This window comes from Bombina bombina, chromosome 6 (genome assembly GCF_027579735.1).
Source record: "Bombina bombina isolate aBomBom1 chromosome 6, aBomBom1.pri, whole genome shotgun sequence".
Lineage (NCBI taxonomy): Eukaryota > Metazoa > Chordata > Amphibia > Anura > Bombinatoridae > Bombina > Bombina bombina.
Genome location: NC_069504.1, coordinates 1057330593 through 1057352565, shown reverse-complemented (window position 1 = coordinate 1057352565; position 21973 = coordinate 1057330593). Strand labels below are relative to the sequence as shown.

The 21973-nt window shown below is 38.4% G+C and overlaps 1 protein-coding gene and 1 long non-coding RNA gene across 11 annotated transcripts in view; one reads left to right on the top strand and one right to left on the bottom strand.

The window, feature by feature from the left end:
* Window positions 1–21855, top strand: part of ADA2 (adenosine deaminase 2) — a 295590-nt gene extending 273735 nt beyond the window's left edge. For all 10 annotated transcript variants that reach the window (XM_053718860.1, XM_053718863.1, XM_053718865.1 and 7 more), the window contains exons 7-10: window positions 10120–10228; window positions 18058–18215; window positions 19398–19600; window positions 21036–21855. In XM_053718860.1, coding sequence (XP_053574835.1) covers window positions 10120–10228; window positions 18058–18215; window positions 19398–19600; window positions 21036–21138 — 573 coding nt within the window. In that variant the 3' untranslated portion in view covers window positions 21139–21855. The remainder of the gene's footprint in view (window positions 1–10119; window positions 10229–18057; window positions 18216–19397; window positions 19601–21035) is intronic.
* The window catches only part of LOC128664149 (uncharacterized), a 40431-nt gene that overhangs the window by 5650 nt on the left and 12808 nt on the right, over window positions 1–21973 (bottom strand). The gene's annotated exons all lie outside the window — the stretch shown is intronic.

Genomic DNA, 21973 nt, shown 5'->3' with positions numbered 1-21973 from the left:
AGTGGGACAAGACACCTAAGTGACAAAATATATATGAAATCATAATTAATTAGTGATTGTGCTATTCAGTAGTAACGAATAACATAGAAATATGACGGGTTACAATGATGGAGCATATTCCTTTATCTTGTACAATACCCAAAATACTAAGGGTATATATATATATATATATATATATATATATATATATATATATATATATATATATATATATATATATATACACTGTGGGTACTAAAGAGAGGCCACTAGAAAATAAGTGAGTAGGAGAAGAAATACAATGATGTGAAATCTAAGTGGAGTGGAGATGATATGTAATGTTAGAACCCTAACTCGTATTAATATCTAAGTTACTAAATTAAAAAATGTGAGGTTAACAAAATCTTTACCTGCCAGCAAGTACAGCCCATCATTAAGCATATCACTAAGTAATAATACATGTGAATATGTGGATAGTGTATATAATAATAATAATAATAATAATAATAATAATAATAATAATAATAATAAAAAATATAATATAGATTATAATAGATCTAATAACTAAACAAAAAATAAAAAATATCAGAGATCAAATGCTGCTAAATCCACACAGTCATTAAGACCTTCAGGGGTTAGTGTGTGTAGTTTGTGGATCCAATATGTTTCCCTACGTCTGAGTTGTAGCATGTGTGTGTTCCTTGGGATTTGCTCAATAGTGAATATGGACAATGTTTTAGTGCTCCCTTTATAGACATGAGTACAGTGTCTTGATACACTATGTTTTGGGAATTTCTTTTTCGCATTACGGACATGTTCACTCCAGCGTCTTTTTTCATTTTGCAACACGTGTGCCCAACATATTGGGTTCCACAGATACATTAGATTAAATATATAACATAAGTTGATTTGCATGTTAGGCACTTTTTTTTTTTTTTTTTGAGTTTTAAATTTCTTTTATTGAAATAACAAATACTATACAGAAAAAAGTTACTCCACATTGTGATACATTAAACAATGAATATTTCGGTTATAGCCATATTAGATGTGAGTCCAGTCTGTCATCTGCTCCCCGTCCTAAAAAAGTTAAGGTCCATGAATCCGGACAAGGCAAGGAGTTTGCCTCAAGCCTCCCTTATCGGTTGATCCTGTTTGGGGGAGTCTATATGTTATGACAATAAGGGGAGACGGATGTATGGCATCTTTAGGTCTTCAAATACATGGGTAATTATATTAATGTTCAGCACTGATGAAAGTGTGTGTCAGGGTGGTTGGAACCTCTCAATTTCTTCCATATGGAGAGGTCTTGTTGGCATACTCATACACTTCAACACCCAGTCTGACTTATCAATGTTGTCATCGTTGTCGGGCGCGAGCGGGCAGAGGAGTGAAGGGGTTTGTGAACAGGGGAAGTGTAGATCAGGCATGAGGTAGGAGGTCAGAGATTTTTGTGATAAGGGTTACTGCACTGGTCTGTCAGTCAGTCTTTATGGTTTTGGAGGCGTTCCATCTCATAAGCATTAATTCATGTGTAGTTATCTTTCCTATCCTAAGGTAATGGTATCTTTCGAGTGCTAATAACGTGTTTACTTGGTCCATCCACATATTCAAGGTAGGCATATTTTGTGTTTTCCATCTTTGTGGAATTAAATTTTTTGCACTGCTTATCATTATGTACAATAGGGACGTTTTAGCGTCGTCCTTGAGGTTTGGCAAATCAAGTAAGAGTAGGATGCACGGATCCTGTGGGATTTGTGAGGAAAGTGTTTTGTTCATGTGTGTAATGACCTGGATCCAGAAGGAGTCTAGTCTGGGACATGCCCACCATATATGTAGAAGGTCAGCAGTCTCCCCACATTTTCGCCAACACTTATTGCTGGCGTGTTTGAATATTTTGTGTAGCCTCTGTAGTGTAAGGTACTATCTGGACAGGAACTTATGGTTCATTTCCAGAATTTTTGCCAAAACTGAGGATCTTTTGTGGTGCCTGAATGCCTTTCCCCAATCTTTATTATCTATTTCAGTACCCAAATCCCTGTGCCATTTATGACAGTATGCAGGAAGGTCATCCGGCCCTGTATTTGATAGCATTCTGTATATGGAGGAAATTGTGTGGCGAGGTATGAAAGGAAGTACACACAAGGATTCAAACTCTGTGAGAGGCCTAATAAGATTGCTTTTTTGCTAATGGGAGCTAAAATAATGGGATAGTTGTGTGTAGGAGTACCAAGAAGAGGGAAACCAGGGTTCTCTTTCATTTAGTTCATGCCTTGAATTGAGTTTTCCATTCTTAGTAATATTTTTCCAGGTGTGTATAGGGATTTTAGGAGCGTAAAGCGATGTGTGTTGGATAGGGGGAAGGAATGGAAGCTCAGGGTTATTAAATAGTGGAGTCAGTGGTGACGGTTTGGATGTAACATGGGTACTGGTTGCCATCAGTTTGTCCCATTGAGAAAAGAATTCTAGGAGGAGAGGGTAACTATGTATCACCTTAGGTCTGTCAGCGGCCTGAAGCCAGCACAACCAGCCTGCGTTAGAAACTTTAAGTATCTCTCTGTCTAATTGTATCCATTGTTTGTGATTAGAATTGTGGCACTAGTCTGTGAGTCTTTGTTTTATTGTTGTAAGTCTATATCTCTCTAGATTTGGTACGCCTAGCCCTCCCTTGTCTCTAGACATATATAAGGTCTTTCTAGGGATTCTCGGTTTAATAGGACCCCATATAAACTGTTCTATGTTTCCTTGCAGTTGTGATATGTAGTTTTTGGGTAGAGGATTTGGTAGAGTTTGCAAAAGATATAGAATTCTAGGTAAAATGTTTATTTTTACTACGTGGATTCTACCAATCCACAAAAGTGTCTTATTTTTCAAGCAGGAAAGGTCCCTAGTGATATCTGTTAGTAGTAGTTTATAATTTGTTGAGAATGAGGCCTGTGCATCTGCCGTCAAATAAATACCTAAATATTTTAGTTGAGAACTCTGAACGCGAAGGGGGCATGATTCTTTCAGTTTTTCCATGGCGTGGGCTGGGGTATTTATGTTTAATATTTCTGATTTGCTCAGATTGAGGTGGAAATTAAGAGTGCTGACCATAATCCCTAAACTCTTCCATCAGAGGGGGTAACAAGCTTTCTAATTCTGTGATAGTGAGGAGGATATCGTCAGCATACATTGCCAATTTGTAATCTGTATGTGTCGTGTGGATACCTTTCATAAGAGGATTTGATCTAATTTTATGTGCTAAGATCTCAATCGACAATGCAAATAGGAAAGGTGATAATGGGCAACCCTGGCGAGTGCCATTTCTAATGTTAAAGGGTTCTGACAAGATTGAATTAACTTTAATTCTAGCCGTGGGATCCGAATATAAAGAAAATATTTAGTTTATGAATATCTGGCCGACATTAAATTTGGACAGGGTGGCCCTGAGAAAATCCCAGTCAAATGCTTTTTCAGTGTCAGTGGAAATTAGAGAAATTGGGATATGATTGGCTTGGGCATATGCTCCGAGCTGAGTAACCTTCAAGGTGTTGTCCCTAGCCTCTCTATTGGGAATGAAGCCTACTTGATCTGGGGATATAATTTGGTTAAGAATTGGGTTTAGTCTATCAGCTAGGATTTTGGCGAAAATTTTGATGTTGTGTTCAGGAGGGAGATGGGACGGAAATTCTGTGGAGCATTTGGGGATTTTCCCGGTTTTGGTATTACGGTAATGTGGGCTTCTAGCATGGTTTTTGGGAAGCCACCACCTCCCTCTAAAGCACCGAATGTTTGAGTTGTTTCCTACGGATTGTTCTAGCTAAGAGTTTACTGATCTATTCCCTTGTTCAAAGTATTTTTGCTGGAGAGTGAACGCTTGTTTCTGATATTCATATTGCATGTACTCATTAAGTTCTAACCTAGTTGCTTTTAACTCCATCAGTAGTATGTAATTTTTAGGGGAATGTTTATGTGCCAGTTCCAATGTGCGTGTTTTGTCCAATAGGCATTCAAGTCTGAGCCTATGTTGTTTAGCAAGGTTGGCTTTGTGCTTTATGAACGCGCCTCTCAGGACGCACTTATGCGTTTCCAATATATTAAAGTAGGGAGTGTCAGTGTCATCATTATGGAGGAAATATTCTTTTATAGCTTTTTCTATTTCTTGGCTAATAATCGGATGATCTAGGAGGGTATCATCCAGTTTCCATTGAAAAGGAGTTACTGGTTTTTCAGGCCAATTGATTGTGCAGGAGACTGGGGCATGGTCTGACCATGTGATTGAGTGTATGCGGACACTTTTAACCAGGGATAATGCAAGTGCATCCGTTAGTATATAATCGATGCGCGAGTATGAGTTATGTGGGTGCGAATAAAAAGTATAGTCAGATGTGGTGGGGTGGAAGGTGCGCCAGACGTCATGTAGAGCTAGAGTATGTAGTTGATTGTTGATATTTTTAATGTCTCTTTGTGGAATGTGTGAGTAGCCTATCTGTGTATCTATGTTTGGGTCTAATGGAATATTTAGGTCGCCCCCAACAAGTAGCATCCCTTTTTTGTGATCAAGGATTTTGTTAGATAAGTGTCTCATAAAGGTTTTTTGTGTCCGATTAGGGAAATAGGCATTGACTATTGTGAGAGGTCTATTGTATAATAGTCCCGTCAGGATCATTAACCTACCGCCTGTGTCTTGTTCTAGCTGCAGTTTTTGGAAAGGTATATCTTTTCTGAAGAGAATGTCTACTCCGTTTCTTTTTGTTGGACCGGAGGTGATAAATGTGATAGAATATTTATGGTGGAGCCAGCGCGGCTCTTTACCTTTTTTAAAATGAGTTTCTTGGAGGAGTATAATTGCGCAATTTTGTTTATGTAAATCTGTGAGTACTATGCTTCTTTTTGTGGGGAATTAAATCCTTTGACATTAAAAGTGGTGAAGGTGATGGATTGAGCTCTGCTTGTATTAGGCATTTTGTAAGCCCAGGTATGCAATATTAGATTAATACCAATAAATGTCCAGATGGGGTATAGGATATACTTAGCGGTCATGCCTGTCGTATTAATAGGGGAGAGGGGGAGGGAGAAAGGGTGTGAAGGGTAAGTAAGGGGATAGAGTTCCGCTCGCGCCCAACTCAGCCAACAATGCTATACTAGTAAGGTATACGTACAATGCAGTGGTGAGGTTAAAACGTCAGAAGCAGAGGGTCTTTTCACTCTCTGATGAAAGATATTTAGTTAACAGGCCCAACCGGGCTAGAAAGGTACAATAACAACAGTATAACAATTAAATTGCTAACAATAAGTTGTGGGAAATGAGACCTTGTGTTGCCTATTTGTTCAGTAGTATAGTGTCATGTGGTCGTTTAATATGATATTATATTGTATTTTAGGTATATCCATTTGCTAATATAGGGGGGAGGGGGTCGTGTGTGTCACGAGGGGGGATTGTAGCTAGTAGTAGGGGCAAGTCAGTAAAGAGGTCCTAGTCTGTCCTGGCGTTACCCGTAGGCACAGAATGCAGTGTCTTAATGTTGGGTTGTTTGATTCCTGTTAGAATCTTTATGGAGTGGTCTGAGCTAAGACCTGGGTTTACTATATGTCTTGAGATTTTGGTTTCAGACTTGTGAGTTGCAGTTTTGGGGTCATTTGCCAGCCCTATTAGTTCTTTGTCCTGCAGGAGTGTAATGGAACTAAATGATTGTTATTTAAGTGTCATAGATAAGTGTAATCCGTTTAGCATGTAGATAATGAGGTATATGGTCATTCAGTTTCGGAACACATGTGTCTCCTTGTCTGAGTAATGGAACACTCAATGCATAGTAAAACAGTAACCTAACATGCGGGATACATAACAATATAAACAAGTTAAACTAATATATTATACTCATCTGATTGCTGCTATCTCCCGTATGTCCCATAGAATTGACATATTTATTCAATAGAGTCTTCTCTTAATGTTCTCCCGGGAGTACATAGGCTGGAAATGTCACAATATACAATACTAAAGATACTGCAAGTGTTCATTCTGTACAGTAGCTATCAGAGTTTGGAGAACTCCAGGTCACTTTCATTGCATTATTTTCCTTCCGCCGAGTCTTGTCCTGTTAGATCTTCTGACCATCGCATAGAGCCGACACCTGCGGCAGGGGTAATTTCTCCTTCTGGATTGGGGTTCTCAGGATGATGCTGGTTGTTGTCTTGAAGTGATCGGGTCTGGGATGGTGGTTCTGGGTTAGGTGCTCTGTTCTGTGTGATGCCCAATGCTTTAAAGAAGCTTGGGAGGTCTTGTTCCGTTCTGTAGACAGCCGTTTGTCCGTTGTGATTCACTATTATACTTAGAAGAAACCCCCAGCGGTATGATATTTTATGGGTTCTGAGAGCTTCTGTAATGTGTCTAAGTTCTCTTCTTTTTTGTAATGTTGCAGGCGATAGGTCTGAGAAGATATGAAGTTATATTCCCGCATGTGTTAGTGGACCTTTGGTTCTAGCTCCTCTAGTGATGTCTTCCTTGTCCACATAACTTAGGAAGCGAATTATCACATCCCTAGGGGGTGCTTTGGCGTTGGGTTTGGGACGAAGTGATCTGTGGGCTCTCTCTATTGGGATATCTGGAGAGGAGGGGGTGTTTTTAATTGCTCAAAATAGGTTTTGAAGATAGCTAGTTAGTGCCACAGAGGTTACGGATTCAGGGATGCCTCTAATATGTAGGTTGTTCCTCCTGTTGCGATTATCTAGATCTTCAATTTTATCCAAGAGGAAATTGATAGCATCATTTTGCTGTGTTATGGTCTGGGAGTTGCTTCTCACTTCCAAATGTATTGTGGTTTGTGATTGTTCTATTGAATATACTCTGGTATTAAGCTGAGATACATCCTTTTTAAGTTCTCCAAAAAGACCCCTAACCTCAGATAGAACTTCTTTAATATCTTCCTTAGAAGAAAGTAGTTTCAAATCTTCTCTGGTGATAATTGAGGCTCCTGCTTGCTCCATATCTTGATGTGTATTCCTATTATTTGGTTCAGAGGACTGTGTACTCTGATCAGTTGGCTGATCTGTTGTAGGTGTATGGGGTTTCAAGTATTGGCTCATAAGTAGTGAGGAAGCCTGTTTATCTGTTTTTAGGGCACTTTTTCAGGGCATGCCCGTGGGTATATCACCTCAAGTAGTGCCTTTTACTATGAGTAGCCGGTAACCCTGTGTCCTCAGCAGAGAGTATATCGTTAGGGCTTAAAAAGTGAGTCTCTTATGCCTAGTCAGCTAGTGCTGGCCAATAGATGTCTTGGGCCTAAAGGGAGGTGTGATAGTTGGATCGCTATTGCTACCGGTTCTGCTAGTATGAACAGGGAAGATTCCTGCAGGAACCCACGTGGTTGGCTTATTGGGGCCTTTAATGTATCGCCTTTAGCGTGTGCTCTTACCCCCTCAGGCTGTTTGCGCTCCGCTGTTTTGTCGCCTTGCCCTCTGGTTGCATCCAGCAGAGTCTGCAGGCCGTAGTAGGTATAACACTCCTGGGACGCTGCAACACCAGGGTCCGGCGTGTATATGCCACGGCTTGTGACCGGCCCCTGTAGACCTGGAATTCTCTGTGCTGTTCTCACTTACGCATTTATGTGTCAGCAGGTTTATATCTGACTGTAGTGTGTTCCGGTCCTATATGTGTAGCTCCGGTTCTACGATGCTCTGTGGAAGTAGCGTTTAGTTTCCTCTTCTTTAGTGCGCAGTAGTAATAACGCAGTTCCGTGAGGTTTCTTGATTAGCTTAGTTTTGTTCAGGTCACGCTGGTATCAAGGCTCCAAGATATTGCCAATCTGTTTTATACCGTTTCCCCCTCCAACCCCAAGCGAATGTCAGCTAGCAATATATCATATATCTCAGCAGCTTTTGTGTGCCATTAACCTGGGCTGCTAGACTCCGCCCCCCGTTAGGCACTTTTTAATAACAAATTGTTCTCCTGTCACATTAGACTGGAATGTCTTAGTACCATTTTTTACAGCTTTACACATATTGCATCTAGATTTAAGACATTTGTAAATGCCATATTTGGGTATCAAATTACCCCAAAAAAATCTTATTAATGGCTACATTTGTGTTGTTAGGAAGTACTTTATCTCTGACTATAGTTTAATCACTGCTTAGTGTTACCAGTATGTTTTAATACATTTACAAGCTGATTACTGATTTTTGTTATTACAATTAATTCATAATAAGCACTGTTATTATTCTACTGCATTTGTACGTCAGTTCCCTTTTTCATTACTATAGTGATATCTAGTTTGCGCTTTCTCCAGTGCCAGGATAAAACACCAGCTAACTAATTTTAGGGAATTTCAGAAGTGTGGTGCACAGATGCAATTAGTAGCCTTCTAATTAACAAAAAAAAAAATGGCACAGTCACTCAGCAGACTAGCCTCTGGCAAATATTCAGTGGTCTTTAGATGAGGTTAAAGCAAAAATAGTGCCAATATGGCCTAGTATTGTTTGGCTCAATGATTAACAATGATACAAATAGAGTTGCACTCACGTGTAACAAAGGACCTCCCTTGGTGCAATTGTAGCAGACTGGGATTAAAAACAGTCACCCAGCAGACTGGCCTCCGGTCTATCGGGTTACCCAAACATACCATGTCTGTTTTAGTAGCTGTACTGGTGATCGTAATAGCTGGGTGACAACAAGGCATCATCATGTACCTTATAGTGTGGAATTCGTGGCAGCATTTCAGGCCCTGATTGTTTACATATGCTACAGTGAAGTTTGTGCGGTGAACGTCTCAATAAGTGTTCAGTATGTACGGAGCTAAAAGAAGGCGGGGTCTAATAATGTGATAAGTCCGTATGATAGGAGGAATTAACCGAAGCATCATTATCGTCAGATGTGAAGACGCCCACCAAAGTCCTGTCACAGTGACGAGAACGGCATAGGCGATAAGGGAGGTAATTGTAAACTACAATATACGCCCAAAAACTCATCAATTTGATGAAAATTGTGTAATATAAAAGAGGAAATAAAATTATTAACAACCTATCAAAAAAATAAACAATGGCACAGTCACCCAGCAGAACTGACGTACAAATGCAGTAGAATAATAACAGTGCTTATTATGAAGCCATATATGTCTGCTATTTCTGAACAAAGGGGACCCCAGAGAAACTTTTACAACCATTTGTGTCATGATTGCACAAGCTGTTTGTAAATAACTTCAGTTAGAAACTCAAAGTTTGTGAAAAAGTTAGCAATGCTTTTTATATGATCTCATTTGGTGGCGAAATGATGGTCTAAAATATACTAAAAGGGGCCTAGATCAATACCTTGGGTTGTCTACTAAAAATAAAAACAGAAATAGAGCCTTGTTTTGTTTTTTTATTGAGTGATAGCAAAAATGCTAAAAATTCTCTGGTACTTTTAGCAAGTTTTTCTCTGAAACTCTTTTAACGGATTTATGTTGTATACAGTTCTTTGACGATGTAGTATTTAACTGCTTATAAATATTATGCATACATAAAAAATACTTTACTCTCCCTTTACATACACTCCTTTGAAACTGAGCATTTGAGATTTGTTCTGTCCTACACTGAAATTAATAGTTACAGTTAGGGTTGCCTACTGTGTGCCATAAAAATACCAGATGACTGACACTGGTGGCAGATGAGATCACACAACGTACACTCAAAACCTTGACCCCCCACCCCCACCCCTTGATCCTACATGTATATTGTTCACAACTGAACAGTCATTTTATACCCCTGGTTGACATTAACACACATACACAGTAGTGATTTGACTGCCCGGAGTATACACACAGCAATGATTTTACACCTCCACGGCTGCCTGTACACATATAATAGTTAACGCATATCGTTACTTCTTATTGGGCAGTATTTTTAATGCATAGAGGCAAAGGAAGCCCTTTAGCTGACACTTATGGGACTTTAAAAATACTGGACATTTAAGTGCCCATTATATTGGTATAGATTCTCTGGACAGCCTGCTAAAATACTGGACTATCCAGTTGAATACTGGACACAAGTTAACCCTAGTTAAAGTATATTGCAGCTCTCTAACTTGGCCCTAGCAGTGCAAAAAGTTCTGTCTTTGCCTCCCTCTGCTGGTAGATTTAGGAAGCTCACTCAAGACAGCTCAGTAATCTAGGAACTGTTTGCTTTTTATAGGTTGGTCAAGAAGATGCAGGAAACTCCCTATACCAACTAAAGGATGCGCTTAACATTCCCAGCACATTGGGGACCAAGCTGCCATACTTTTTTCATGCTGGAGAGACCAGTAAGTGGGAAGGAGTGTTTTGGAGTAAAATGTGTGTTGATTTAATATAGTTGCTTTCCTTACAGCTTTTCACAATGTAACACTGAAGCGAGGATTATGCAGACAAACACAGGCCTAGTTTCCATTGAGGTGGTAAAGTTTGGAAACCGGTGGTAACATAGACTCTAATGGAGATAAATGTTTTTACCACCAGTTTCCACAATACAAGCTCAGTGGAAACTAAGCCTTGGGGTCAAGCAATCATTTATATAAAAGAGTATCTAATTATTTATCTATAAAAAGAATCCCCATAGAGTTTAGTGGTGAATTTTGTAGGATTGTAATTGACCCCTGGAAAAGTAATGCATAATTTGTATCATACATAATTGGGAAGTTGCTTTTCAGGACACCTCAGGTGACACCAGACAATAATACAGGAGGTTCCCTGTTTCTCCAAGATGATGTCACATTTAAATCGCTGTATTGATTGAATGTGGATCTGTGACTCCTGCTGCTCTGGTCCCTATGATCAGACCGATAAGGAGCTACTGATCCCAGGTGCCATAACGCTGGTATTTAGGTAACAATGTTAAAGAGTTGTAGTCAATGTGGCTCACCCAGCAGGCCAGTGTAAACAGTTTCATTATTGTAATAAAAAGCACTAAGCAGTGAGTTATACTTACTTGAAACCATTGAAATATGTATCATTCATAACTTTAAATGGATTTTACCTTTTATTTTATTTTTTAACTTAATTTGTGCAGGGTCTGTTACTTCCTGTCACAGCCTCACAAGGGGGCTGTGGTCTCTAACATATTTTTTGTTACTAAAGGAACATTGTTTCATATCCCTTCACATGTGTCCTATCCCTTAAAGGGACACTGAACCCAATTTTTTTCTTTCGTGATTCAGATAGAGCATGCAATTTTAAGCAACTTTCTAATTTACTCCTATTATAAAATGTTCTTCATTCTCTTGGTATCTTTATTTGAAAAGCAAGAATGTAAGTTTAGATGCCGGCCCATTTTTGGTGAACCACCTGGGTTGTTCTTGCTGATTGGTGGATTAATTTAACCGACCAATAAACAAGTGCTGTACAATGTCTGAACCAAAAATTGCTTAGATGCCTTCTTTTTCAAATAAATATAGTAAGAGAATGAAGAAAAATTGATAAGAGGAGTAAATTAGAAAGTTGCTTAAAATTGCATGCTCTATCTGAATCACAAAAGAAAAAAATTGGGTTCAGTGTCCCTTTAACCCCTTAACAACGCATGTCGAACAGGGTACGTCGCACACAACCTGGTCTTTAAAGACCAGCGACGTACCCTGTACGACATTAGGGTTTAAAGCAGGTTTTAACCCTAGAAGCTCCCTACATGCTCCCTAATTAACCCCTTCACTGCTGGGCATAATACACGTGTGGTGCGTAGCTGCATTTAGCGGACTTCTAATTACCAAGAAGCAACGCCAAAGCCATATATGTCTGCTATTTCTGAACAAAGGGGATCACAGAGAAGCTTTTACAACCATTTGTGCCATAATTGAACAAGCTGTTTGTAAATAATTTCAGTGAGAAACCTAAAATTGTGAAAAATTTAACGTTTCTTTTCCATTTGATCGCATTTGGAGGTGAAATGGTGGCATGAAATATACCAAGATGGGCCTAGATCAATACTTGGGGTTGTCTACTACACTACACTAAAGCTAAAATTAACCCTAGAAGCTCCCTACATGCGCCCTAATTAACCCCTTCACTGCTGGGCATAATACACGTGTGGTGCGCAGCAGTATTTAGCGGCCTTCTAATTACCAAAAAGCAACGCCAAAGCCATATATGTCTGCTATTTCTGAACAAAGGGGATCCCAGAGAAGTGTTTACAACCATTTATACCATAATTGCACAAGTTGTTTGAAAATAATTTCAGTGAGAAACCTAAAGTTTGTGAAACAAATTGTGAAAAAGTGAACAATTTTTTTTTTTAAATCTCATTTGGAGATGAAAGGGTGTGATGAAATATACCAAAATGGGCCTAGATCAATACTTTGGGATGTCTCCTAAAAAAAAATATATACCTGTCAAGGGATATTCAGAGATTCCTGAAAGATATCAGTGTCCCAATGTAACTAGCGCTAATTTTGAAAAAAAGTGGTTTGGAAATAGCAAAGTGCTACTTGTATTTATTGCCCTATAACTTGCAAAAAAAGCAAAGAACATGTGAACATTGGGTATTTCCAAACTCAGGACAAAATTTAGAAACTATTTAGCATGGGTGTTTTTTGGTGGTTGTAGATTTGTAACAGATTTTGGGGGTCAAAGTTAGAAAAAGTGTGTTTTTTTCCATTTTTACCTCATATTTTATAATTTTTTTATAGTAAATTATAAGATATGATGAAAATAATGGTATCTCTAGAAAGTCCATTTAATGGCGAGAAAAACGGTATATAATATGTATGGGTACAGTAAATGAGTAAGAGGAAAATTACAGCTAAACACAAACACAGCAGAAATGTAAAAATAGCCCTGGTCCTTAAAGGGACACTGTACCCACATTTTTTCTTTTGTAATTCAGAAAGAGCATGCAATTTTAAGCAACTTTCTAATTTACTCCTATTATCAATTTTTCTTCGTTCTCTTGCTATCATTATTTGAAAAAGAAGGCATCTAAACTTTTTTTTGGTTTCAGTACTCTGGACAGCACTTTTTTATTGGTGGATGGATTTATCCACCAATCAGCAAGGACAACCTAGGTTGTTCACATAAAATGGGCCGGCATCTAAACTTACATTCTTGCATTTCAAATAAAGATACCAAGAGAATGAAGAAAATTTGATAATAGGAGTAAATTAGAAAGTTGCTTAAAATTTAATGCTCAATCTGAATCACGAAAGAAATTTTTTGGGTACAGTGTCCCTTTAAGGGAAAGAAATTGAAAAATGGCCTTGTCCTTAAGGGGTTAAGGGATAGGACAAATGTGAAAGGATATGAAACAATGTTCAAATTTTTTTTTGGGTTCAGTGTCCCTTTAATTCTTTAAACTCCTTCTACATGATCCTACATTACAAATTCTCCCACTTAAATTAAATCCCATCTTTGAAATTGACCCCCATAGCAAACTGATTAAACACCCAACCTCACCAAGATACTAAACGTACCTTTAACTAAATAGGACCTTAAAAAATAAACGGCTAAATTACGAGTTGTGCGTTAGGGTTAAAAAGCAGTGTTAAGGGGTCCTAACGCTGCTTTTAAAGCCCGCTGGTATTACGAGTCAGGCAGGTACAGGTGTAACGCTCACTTTTTTCCCCGCGATTTTAGCATACCGCAAATCCCCTTACGTCAATTGCGTATCCTATCTTTTTAATGGGATTTGCCTAACGCTGGTATTACAATCGCTTTAAAACGTGAGCGGTACACCCTCTACCTCCAAGACTCCTACCGCATTTTAAAGTCAGTAGTTAAGAGTTTTATGGTCTAACGCCGTAACATAAAACTCCTAATTAAAGTGCTATAAAGTACACTAACACCCATAAACTATCTATTAACCCCTAAACTGAGCCCCCCCCACATCGCAAACACTATAATAAAATTATTTAACCCCTAATCTGCCGACCAGACATCGCCGCCACTGTAATAAATGTATTAACTCCTAAACTGCCGCAAACACTAGTTAAGTTTTATTAACCCCTAATCTGCCCCCCCCAGCGTTGCCGCAACTATATTAAATTTATTAACCCCTAATCTGCCTCCGCCAACGTCGCCGCCACTATAATAAATTTATTAACCCTTAAACCTAAGTCTAACCTTAACCCCCCCAACTTAAATATAATTTAAATACATCTAAATAAATTATTCCTATTTAAAACTAAATACTTACCTGTAAAATAAACCCTAAGATAGCTACAATATAACTAATAATTACATTGTAGCTATCTCAGGATTTATTTTTATTTTACAGGCAACTTTGTATTTATTTTAACTAGGTACAATAGTTATTAATAGTTATTAACTATTTAATAACTACCTTGCTAAAATAAGTACAAATTTACCTGTAAAATAAACCCTAACCTAAGTTACAATTACACCTAACACTACACTAACATTAAATTAATTACATAAAATACCTACAATTAATTACAATTAAATTAAATAAACTAAATTACGAAAAACAACAAACACTAAATTACAGGAAAAAAAAAAGAAATTACAGATATTTTAAACTAATTACAACCTTATCTAATCCCCCTAACAAAATAAAAAAGCCCCCCAAAATAAAAAAAAATCCCTACCCTATACTAAATTACAAATAGCCCTTAAAAGGGCCTTTTTGCGGGGCATTGCCTCAAAGTAATCAGCTCTTTTACCTGTAAAAAAAATACAACCCCCCAACATTAAAACCCACCACCCAACCTAATCTAAAACCTACCCAATCCCCCCTTAATAAAACCTAACACTAACCCCCTGAAGATCACCCTACCTTGAGCCGTCTTCACCCAGCCGGGCACAAGTGTACCTCCAGACCGGCAGAAGTCTTCATCCGATCTGGCCAGAAGAGGACATCCAGACCAGGCGGCATCTTCTATCTTCTTCCATCCGGAGCGGAGCGGGTCCATCTTGAAGACATCCGACGCTGAGCATACTCTTCCATCCGACGGCGACTGAAGAATGAAGGTTCCTTTAAGTGACGTCATCCAAGATGGCGTCCCTTCAATTCCGATTGGCTGATAGAATCCTATCAGCCAATCGGAATTAAGGTAGGAAAAATCCTATTGGCTGATGCAATCAGCCAATAGAATTGAGCTCGTATTCTATTGGCTGATTGGAACAGCCAATAGAATGCGAGCTCAATCCTATTGGCTGATTGGATCAGCCAATAGGATTGAACTTCAATTCTATTAGCTGATTGCATCAGCCAATAGGATTTTTCCTACCTTAATTCCGATTGGCTGATAGGATTCTATCAGCCAATCGGAATTGAAGGGACGCCATCTTGGATGACGTCACTTAAAGGAACCTTCATTCTTCAGTCGCCGTCGGATGGAAGAGGATGCTCCGCGTCGGATGTCTTCAAGATGGACCCGCTCCGCTCCGGATGGAAGAAGATAGAAGATGCCGCCTGGATGAAGACTTCTGCTGGTCTGGATGTCCTCTTCTGGCCGGATCGGATGAAGACTTCTGCCGGTCTGGAGGTCCACTTGTGCCCGGCTGGGTGAAGACGGCTCAAGGTAGGGTGATCTTCAGGGGGTTAGTGTTAGGTTTTATTAAGGGGGATTGGGTGGGTTTTAGAGTAGGGTTGGGTGTGTGGGTGGTGGGTTTTAATGTTGGGGGGGGTATTGTATTTTTTTTTACAGGTAAAAGAGCTGATTACTTTGGGGCAATGCCCCGCAAAAGACCTTTTTAAGGGCTATTTGTAATTTAGTATAGGGTTAGTTAAAATAAATACAAAATTGCCTGTAAAATAAAAATAAATCCTGCGATAGCTACAATGTAATTATTAGTTATATTGTAGCTATCTTAGGGTTTATTTTACAGGTAAGTATTTAGTTTTAAATAGGAATAATTTATTTAGATGTATTTAAATTATATTTAAGTTAGGGGGGGTTAGGGTTAGACTTAGGTTTAAGGGTTAATAAATTTATTATAGTGGTGGCGGCGGCAGATTAGGGGTTAATAAATTTAATATAGTTGCGGTGAAGTTGGGGGGGCAGATTAGGGGTTAATAAATATAATGTAGGGTTTGGCGATGTTGGGGGCAGTAGATTAGGGGTTCATAAGTATAATGTAGGTGGAGGCGGTGTCCGGAGCGGCAGATTAGGGGTTAATATTATTATGCAGGTGGCAACGATGTCGGGGGCGGCAGATTAGGGGTTAATAAGTGTAAGATTAGGGGTGTTTAGACTCGGGGTTCATGTTAGGGTGTTAGGTGCAGACGTAAAAAGTATTTCCCCATAGGAAACAATGGGGCTGCATTAGGAGCTGAACGCTGCTTTTTTGCAGGTGTTTTTTTCAGCCGGCTCAGCCTCATTGTTTCCTATGGGGAAATCGTGCACGTTCAGCCAGCTTACCGCTGACTTAAGCAACGCTGGTATTGAGGTGAGATGTGGAGCTAAATTTTGCTCAACGCTCACTTTTCTGAGGCTAACGACAGGTTGCAGAAAACTCGTAATACCAGCGTTGTCTTAAGTGAGCGGTGAGAAAAAAAGGAGCGTTAGCACCGCACACCATTACCGACAAAAACTCGTAATCTAGCCGAGTGTCTGTCTGAATAATTGTCTTTCCTCATCTACTTTATTGCCATCAGCTACAAATCCTTCAGTCCTTCACCATGTGTGTTACAATTAATTATGATTAGCTAATATATTTAGCCATGTACAGGGCATGTGCATTATCTCTTCCCTGACCGTAATGGCTAGGGAGCTACAACCTCTGATTAGCTATTGTACCCACAGCCCTTTTTAAAAAATAAATAAAAAAATGTTGCATAACTAGAGGCAGGCTAGACACTGCAAAACAGGGTGAGATTAATGTGAAATATACACATTTTATTCATTCTTCTTCAAATATGATGGGAGTGATAAAGGTGATAAAAAACTGTATAACTTTTTTTATCATTTCTAGCTAAGTTGGATTAATACTATAAGCTGTCATTTAACCTGAAGAAAGTTATCTTATTATCAAGCCCTTTATATATACAGTGTTTGTATTTAATTCAATAGTATGGATAAATATGAGATCCGTTAAATGGACAGTAAACAAGGATTTTATTTTGTTTAAAGGGACAGTAAATTCATAATTAGACATTCATGATTTAGACAAAACATACATTTATAAACAACTTTCCAGTTTACTTATTTTATTTAATTTGCTTCCTTCTCTTGTTATCCTTTGCTGAAAGGTTTATCTAGATAAGCTCAGGAGCAGCAAAGAACCTAGGTTCTAGCTGCTGATTGGTGGCTTCATATATATATATGCCTATTGTTATTGGCTCACCCATGTGTTCAGTTAGTAACCAGTAGTTCATTGCTGCTCCTTCAACAAATAACACCAAGAGAATTAAACAAATTTGCTAATAGAAGTAAACTGGAAAGTTGTTTAAAATTGTATGTTCTACCTAAATCATGAGAGAAAATTTTTGGGTTTCTTGTCTCTTTAATTACATAGTCTGCACATTTAAGTTTTTGCTAAACAAAGGAACACTAAGCAGAATGATGATTTTATTAATTACATTTATCTTAACCCCTTAACAACCACGATATACCCTGTATTTAGCTGTTTCTTGGTTATAATAGCATGGGTCCCACTGTGAGTGGCCGGACCACAGTATTATAGCCGCCTACCTGCTGGCCATTGAAAATAGCTGCTGGCTGCAAGACCACACTATAAAAAATGCAGTCCCCATAGAAAAAACAGTCATTCAGGGGTTAATCTCACTGCCAACTTCAACCATTGAGAAATCCACACTATCTGTGCTATACATTTACTATTGAAAGCACTGAGTACTGTCTGCCTAGCTGACACTGCGCTCATGTTCAATCCTTATGTCCCACCTTGCACCTGGGAATGCAAACAATAGCAAGTGAATGGTGTGGGCAGTATTGCTCCTAATTGGCTGTACCACAGAAAATTAAAAAAAATGTCCAGAGGCAGAGTCCAGAGACAGACAAGTTTAAAGGTAAATTAAAAACATTGCTCTGCTTAGTTGTCCTCTGTTCAGGAACAACTTAAAGACATCCTATGTAATTAACCTTGTTAACAAATCCACATTACTGTCCCTTTAATTTGTGGAAAATGGATGCTTTTGAATAAAATCCTGTATCATTCACTGAACTAATTATTGCACTTTCTCGTGCAGGCTGGCAGGGTATAGATGTGGATCAAAATGTAATGGATGCTCTGCTCCTGAATACCTCACGGATAGGTCATGGATATGCCCTACTAAAGCATCCTGTGGCCCGGGAATTGTCCTTAAAAATGGATGTCCCTTTAGAGATCTGTCCTGTGTCCAACCAGGTAACATAAAAAAGTGCTTGAAGATTAAGAGTATTGCACACTATTTTGGTATATATATATATATATATATATATATATATATATATATATATATATATATATATATATATATATATATATATATATATATATATATATATATATATATATATATATATATATATATCTATATCTATATCTATATATATATATATATATATATATATATATATATATATACAAAACACGGAAGGGGACTGCATTCCTAGACCGCACCGGGTACACATCCCATGACCCTGCAACATGCTCAGCCCTGGATGCTTAGTGGCACTTACAAGAAGCTGTGCTGTCACCAGAGTCACAGGCAGTTATCCCCAGACAGGTCTGGGTGCAAGAACCATAGGGAAATTACAAAACAAATTAATACAACACACAGAGAAAGTCCAGCACTCACTAGCAAGCTCTCAGCTAAGATTTAAAAGCATTTTTGCTTTTGTTTTTAAATATTAGCTGTGAGCTTGCTAGTGAGTGCAGGGTTTACTCTGTGTGTTGTATTTATTTGTTTTGTAATTCCCCTATGGTTCTTGCACCCAGACCTGTCTGGGGTTAACTGCCTGTGACTCTGGTGACAGCACAGCTTCTTGCGAGTGCCACTAAGCACCTAGGGCTGAGCATGTTGCAGGGTCATGGGATGTGTACCCGGTCCGGTCTAGGAGTGCAGTCCCCTTCCGTGTTTTGCATAATCATTTATAGTTGACTATATTTAAAGTAACCATAAAGTCAAATTAAACTTTCATGGTTCAGAAAGATAAACAACCTTCCAATTTACTTCTATAAACAAAACAGTTTTGTTATCTTGGAATCTTTTTAGCAGAGTATACCCAGGGTCCCAGGTAGGCCCAGAAGCATCTGTGCACTAAAGGAAGCTTTATGGTGATTTTTGGATTCACATATATGCCTTTTGTCATTGGCTTATCATATGTGTTTAGCTAATAGGAATGCATTGTGGCAACTGAGCCTAGTCATCAACGTTTAATAATAAAAGTAAATTAAAAAGTTCTTTAAAGTTGCATACTCTATCTGAATCAGGAAAGTTTAATTGTGACTGTACTGTCCCTTCAATATTTTAGTACGCATGTTGCATTCCTCTCAGTGGTGGTATTTATTTATTTATTTATTTATTTATTTATTTATTTTTTAAAGGTTTTGTTGCTTGTGTCTGACCTCCGGAATCACCCTGCAGCTGCCCTGCTAGCTGATGGGCATCCCATGGTAGTCAGCTCGGATGACCCATCTATTTTTGGAGCTCAAGGAGTGTCTTATGACTTTTATGAGGTATTCATGGGAATTGGAGGAATAAAGGCTGATTTGAGGACTTTAAAACAGCTGGTACTGAATTCTATCAGGTAAGACCATTTTATAGGGCAACTAGCTGAGGCAGCTTGTGCCCAATAAATTATTGAATATGTTCCATTAATATAAAAGCCCCCCAGGCATCATATATCAATACATCCTATTTCATAACAAGAGAGAGAGGGGGAGACAGAGAGAGGGGGGGACAGAGAGAGGGGGGAGGGGGGGAGAGGGAGAGAGAGGGGAGTGAGGGGGGAGAGGGAGAGAGAGGGAAGGGAGGGGGGGAGAGGGAGGGGAGGGGGGGGAGGGAGGAGGGGAGAGGGAGGGAGAGTGGGGGGAGGGAGAGCGGGGGGAGAGGGAGAGTGGGGGGAGAGGGAGAGTGGGGGGAGAGAGGGGGGAGAGGGAAACTAGGGATGGGCGAATGTTTCGCAACATTCGAAAAATGAAGCATATTTTAACACATTCGTTCATTTGAATCGAATTTTGAATGCTTACATAATATTCTAATATTCGATTTTCGAATGTTGGGTTTCAAATTTTATGATTACATTCGAAATTATTTGTTTTGAAAAATTTGAATGTATATATTTGTAATAGTATTTCTAATGCTTTCTTTAAATGTAATATTCAAATTATGCAATATTCGATCGAAATAGAAACATTCAAATTGATATATTTGTATCTATTTGAATTTCGGTAATAACATTCGTTCTAACATTCGAATTTGGAAATTTACACATTCGCCCATCCCTAGCTGAAACCACTATCTATACTAATAATTTTAGTACAGCAGTCTGAAGAAAAGCTTTGTAAACAAGATAAATCACACCCCCACTAGGGGTGGAAGAAATGGGTACTAAATGTTCATTTTCAATTGCTCTAATTACTGAGAGATAAGATAATGAGGCTTGTGCAAAGAGAAAAAAGATAAGAGGTCAGGTCTCACTGAGAGCACCCCCCTCAGATAGTTCATATACAAAAATAAACCTATTTGGAAACACATTAAAGGACCAGTAAACACAGTAGATTTGCATAATCAAAAAAGCAAGGTAACAAGACAATACAATAGCATTTACTCTGAATTTAAAATAAGTAGTAGATTTTTTTTCTAACAAATTTCAGTTATGTATATTTCCATTCCTCCTGTAGCATGTGATATCAATCAGCCAATCACAAATGCATATACGTATAGTCTGTGAATTGTTGCACATGCTCAGTAGTAGCTGGTGACTCAAAAAGTGTAAATATAAAAGACTGTGCACATTTTTTTTAATGGAACTAAATTGGAAAGTTGTTTAAAATTACATGCTGTATCTGAGTCATGAAAATTTAATTTGACCTGAGTGTCCCTTTAAGAGGAAACAAATTTTACAGTACACTGTCTCTTTAAGTAGGTAATATAACAGCTGTAAATATTTCTAAACAATCACTATATGAGTACATGAATTTATTAGCACACTAACATTTCTTTGTGACTTTTCTGTTCAGTTACAGTGCTTTTTGTCCAGACGGGAAAGCCAAAGCCATTACAATCTGGCAGAAGAAATGGGACAAGTTCATAGAAGACTTAGCCAATGAGACGGAGCCATAGGTGATGAAGATTGGAAACTGCTCGCACAGGGCCCTTATTCCCTATAATATGAAGCTGTTGGAGGGCACTAAATGGTCACATCAAGTTTAACAGCTTCACATAATAGTGAATAAGGGCCAGCAAGAGACAGACTGAAACTTTGTAAATGAATGGGAAAAGTGTGCATGTTTTAGGAGTGAAAGGGAAATGTGGCCATAAAAAGATAGGATTGAAAAGCAAAAAAAAAGGAGGGGTAAACAGAAGGAACAAAATTACAGCAGGCAAAAAAGAGAAGGGAAAGAGAGGAGGAGAAATAGATATAGTGAAGGAAGTGCTGAGTATGCTGTAAATAGAGAAGGCATTGCGCAGACAAAAAAACAGGAAGGAATAATGGAACAATACAAATATAGTTTCAGATGCAATGAGCTAAAGCGATTTAGTATAGAACTTAAAGGGATCCTAAACCCAATTTTTTTTCTTTCATAATTCAGATAGAGCATGCAATTTTAAGCAACTTTCTAATTTACTCCTGTTATCAATTTTTCTTTGTTCTTTTGCTATCTTTATTTAAAAAGCAGGAATGTGATGCATAGGAGCCGGCCCATTTTTGGTTGAGAACCTGAGTTATGCTTGCTTATTGGTGGGTAAATGTAGGCCTCCAATAAGCAAGCGCTATCCATGGAGCTGAACCTAAAATGGACTGGCTGCTAGGATTTACATTCCTGCTTTTAAAATAAAGATAGCAAGAGAACGAAGAAAAATTGATAATAGGAGAAAATTAAAAAGTTGCTTAAAATGTCATGCTCTATCTGAATCATGAAAGAAAAAATATGGGTTCAGTGTCCCTTTAAGGGGG